General features: G+C 47.6%; 1 protein-coding gene across 1 annotated transcript in view; it reads left to right on the forward strand.

Annotated features, from left to right (window-relative positions):
• Window positions 1-3,438, forward strand: part of MEGF8 (multiple EGF like domains 8) — a 56,666-nt gene that overhangs the window by 22,673 nt on the left and 30,555 nt on the right. Inside the window, exons 15-18 of the mRNA XM_029284598.1 lie at window positions 7-82; window positions 372-490; window positions 1,297-1,428; window positions 2,662-2,775. Of these exons, the coding sequence (XP_029140431.1) occupies window positions 7-82; window positions 372-490; window positions 1,297-1,428; window positions 2,662-2,775 (441 nt within the window). The remainder of the gene's footprint in view (window positions 1-6; window positions 83-371; window positions 491-1,296; window positions 1,429-2,661; window positions 2,776-3,438) is intronic.

The following is a 3,438-nucleotide window of genomic DNA, read 5'->3' on the forward strand; positions in this document are numbered from 1 at the left end:
TCCCAGCACCGTGCGCCTTATCCTGGTCCCCGGCAACTGCATCTTGTGCGAAGACTATCGCGACTGCCACACCTGTAGCAAGGTAGGAAAAAAAGATGGTGTAAAAAAGATGGTGAAAAGAATCGGCTTGGAAGGGAAGGAAGTGGCTGGGATATCTCTTGGCTTTAAGATGGCGCAGGGCTCGTCTCCAAACGTGGCAACTTTTAAGGCTTGTGGACTTCAGTTCCCAGAATTCCCCCAGCCAGCATTCTAGGAGCTAAAGTCTGCAAGTCTTGAAGCTGCCAAGTTTGGAGTCCCCTGAGCTAGTGGTATGGGATGAAAGATACCCTTGGATAGATGTTTGGAAGGACGGTTTTGCTCTCTCCCCCCAGGATCCCTTCTGCGAATGGCAAGTGAATAGCAGCAAAAAGGGAGATTTCCTTTGCAGTCGCCGAGGCCGTCTTAACGCTGCCATCCGCTCCCCAAGAGAATGCCCCAAACTCTGCAATCAGTGAGTGTGCTGGGAAGAGGGAGGCCTTTGGGATGGATGTGTTACTTATTTTATTTATATCCCGCCTTTATTATTTTATAAATAACTTAAGTGACGAACTTATCTACTACTCCTTGCTTCTATTTTCCCTACTGGGCTGAAAGAGAGTGATTGACCCAAGGACACCCAGCCAGCTTTCATGCCTAAGGCGGGACTAGAACTCACAGTCTCCTGGTGATTGGCCATAGTCACCCAGCTGGCTTTCATGCCTAAGGCAGGATTAGAACTCACAGCCTCCTGGTGATTGGCCATAGTCACCCAGCCGGCTTTCATGCCTAAGGCAGGATTAGAACTCACAGCCTCCTGGTGATTGGCCATAGTCACCCAGCCGGCTTTCATGCCTAAGGCGGGACTAGAACTCACCGTCTCCTGGTGATTGGTCCAAGTCACCCAGCTGGCTTTCATGCCTAAGGCGGGACTAGAACTCACTGTCTCCTGGTGATTGGCCCAAAGTCACCCAGTTGGCTTTCATGCCTAAGGCGGGACTAGAACTCACCGTCTCCTGGTGATTGGCCCCAAATCATCCAGGATTTGTCTGCGGAAAATCTGAAAGGCTGAGGACTAGTCTGTCTGGACCAAAGCAAGCATCATGGCTTCATCCTCTTACCTTTCTTCTCCTTAAGCAGCCTGGGTGATGGTTGGGTTGGTATCCAGGTTCAAATGTTGAATGTTGGCTCGGGACTGGAAGAACACGGGGGATGTGGGAAATGTTTCCGAGAGGCGCAAAGCTCAGCATGGCTTCTTTCTCCTCTCTCTCCCCCCTCCAGGCGGACCACCTGCTCGGAGTGCCTCTCCAATTCCAGCCAGTGCGCCTGGTGCCAGTCCACCCGGAGCTGCTTCTTCTTTGCCGCCTACCTGGCGAAATACCCCTACGGGGATTGCCGTGGGTGGTACGACAGGTACGGCCGGTCCAAAGCGAGCACGGGCAGGCCGAGAAGCCATGTTCCTTTCCTCCCTCAAGCACATATCTGAGGGGTCTTTCTTCTCCAACTAGGGAGCAGGTTGAGAGAGCAGGCATCTCTTAGACCAGGGGTCCCCAACCTTTTGGGCACCAGGGACCGGTTCCGTGGAGAGAGGTTTTTCCGCGGACCGGAGAGTGCGTGGTTTTGTATGCTACCTGCATCCTGCGGATGGGGCTTTGCTTGTTTATATGGACTGGTTGTAGGCATGCTACGGCCCGGTACCGGTCCATGGACCGGGGGTTGGGGACATTCTCACCTGAAGGGGTATTGATGCTTAGTCTCTATTAAGCCCCGATGAAGGAAATAGTGGAAAGAAGCAGCTCTCTCTCTCTCCCTCCCTCCCTCCCTCCCTCTACTTCTACCTCTACCTCTGCCTGTCTGTCTGTCTGTCTGTCTGTCTGTCTGTCTGTCTGTCTGTCTATCTGTCTATCTATCTATCTATCTATCTATCTATCTATCTATCTATCTATCTATCTATCTATCTATCATCTATCTATCTATCTATCTATCTATCTATCTATCTATCTATCTATCTATCTATCTATCACAGTCTATTTCTATCTGTCTATTTCTATATCTTATCTATCTCTATCTCAGTCTGTCTATCTCTATCTCTATCTCTGTCTTTCTGTCCATCCATCCATCCATCCATCCATGCTACTTAGTTTTTTGCCCTCCTATAACAGCTCTATCTTGATTTCATTTGATTAATTCTTAAAATTTTAAATGTGTGGCATTAATAAAATGCCATAAACATCAAACACTTTTTAAAGAGATTGTGGGGGGGAAAAAAGACTTTTTTATCATCTACCTGAACCAAGAAGTTTCCAGTAATGGAAGGAGGCTTTCAGTTGCCTGCCTCTTTAGGTCTGCCTCTCCTTGTTTGCGGTTACACACTTAAAGACAGAGTGGTCTGTTTTTTTTTCTCTCTCTCTAAGCCAAAACCTGTTCCTTCTGGTCACTAAATCTGGACAAGGAGACTTATCATTGACTGAAAAAAAAAAAAGTCAGAATGGCGGATTTTGGTACTTGGGGGCATCTGTGAAAGTACGCAAAGATGAGAGAAAGAATCTCATGTTTCCTTTGAATGAAAAGCTGACGTTTGCAACTCTGGATGTTAGTTTCTGTCTGCAGAATTGCACCAATAGTTGAATGGTTTCTCTTCTCCAGCGTTCACTCTGTGCCCCAATGCCTGGACTGCACCCGCTTCAACTCCTGTCGTGAATGTTTGCAAAACTTCGAATGCGGCTGGTGTGGCAACTCGGACAACCCGACCTTGGGCAGGTGAGTCCACTGTATATTTTAATTTTTTTTGTCTTCCTTGACCTTGCAGCCATGGTGTCAGCCTTAGTTTTGTTCACCGAGAGCATAGAAAGCTAGCACAGAATGTGGGTCCATCAATCTTTATACACGGAAACAGAAATGTCAGGTTTAACTTCCATACTTTCAACATCAATTTACTAGTCCTCGTGGCTTTGAAGGTCTACTTAAAGAGAAGATTTTAGTCTCTTGTGTTGGTCTTGCCAGAGAGTTGCCTAGTTTTTTTTTTCCAGTACAGGGTCCTGATTTTATTGTGTGTGGGTTTTTGTTGCTTGCTATGGTAAAATCATCGAAAAGGTACACAGGGAATCCTCGACTTATGACTGGAAATTAAAACAGCCTTGCAAAAAGTGACCTGTCCTCAAGGTTATGTGCTTATACCTTAGGCCAAGGGTCTTCAAACTTGGCCCTTTTATGACTTGTGGACTTCAACTCCCAGAATTCCTCAGCCAGGCGTGCCTGGCTGAGGAATTCTGGGAGTTGAAGTCCACAAGTCATGAAGGGGCCATAGTTCCCCCATGCTGGCTGAGGAATTCTGGGAGTTGAAATCCTCAAATCATGAAGGGGCCATAGTTCCCCCATGCTGGCTGAGGAATTCTGGGAGTTGAAGTCCACGAGTCATGAAGG

The sequence above is a fragment of the Protobothrops mucrosquamatus genome, unplaced genomic scaffold (assembly GCF_001527695.2).
Source record: "Protobothrops mucrosquamatus isolate PMUCROS unplaced genomic scaffold, P.Mucros_1.0 scaffold756, whole genome shotgun sequence".
NCBI classification, from domain to species: Eukaryota; Metazoa; Chordata; class Lepidosauria; order Squamata; family Viperidae; genus Protobothrops; species Protobothrops mucrosquamatus.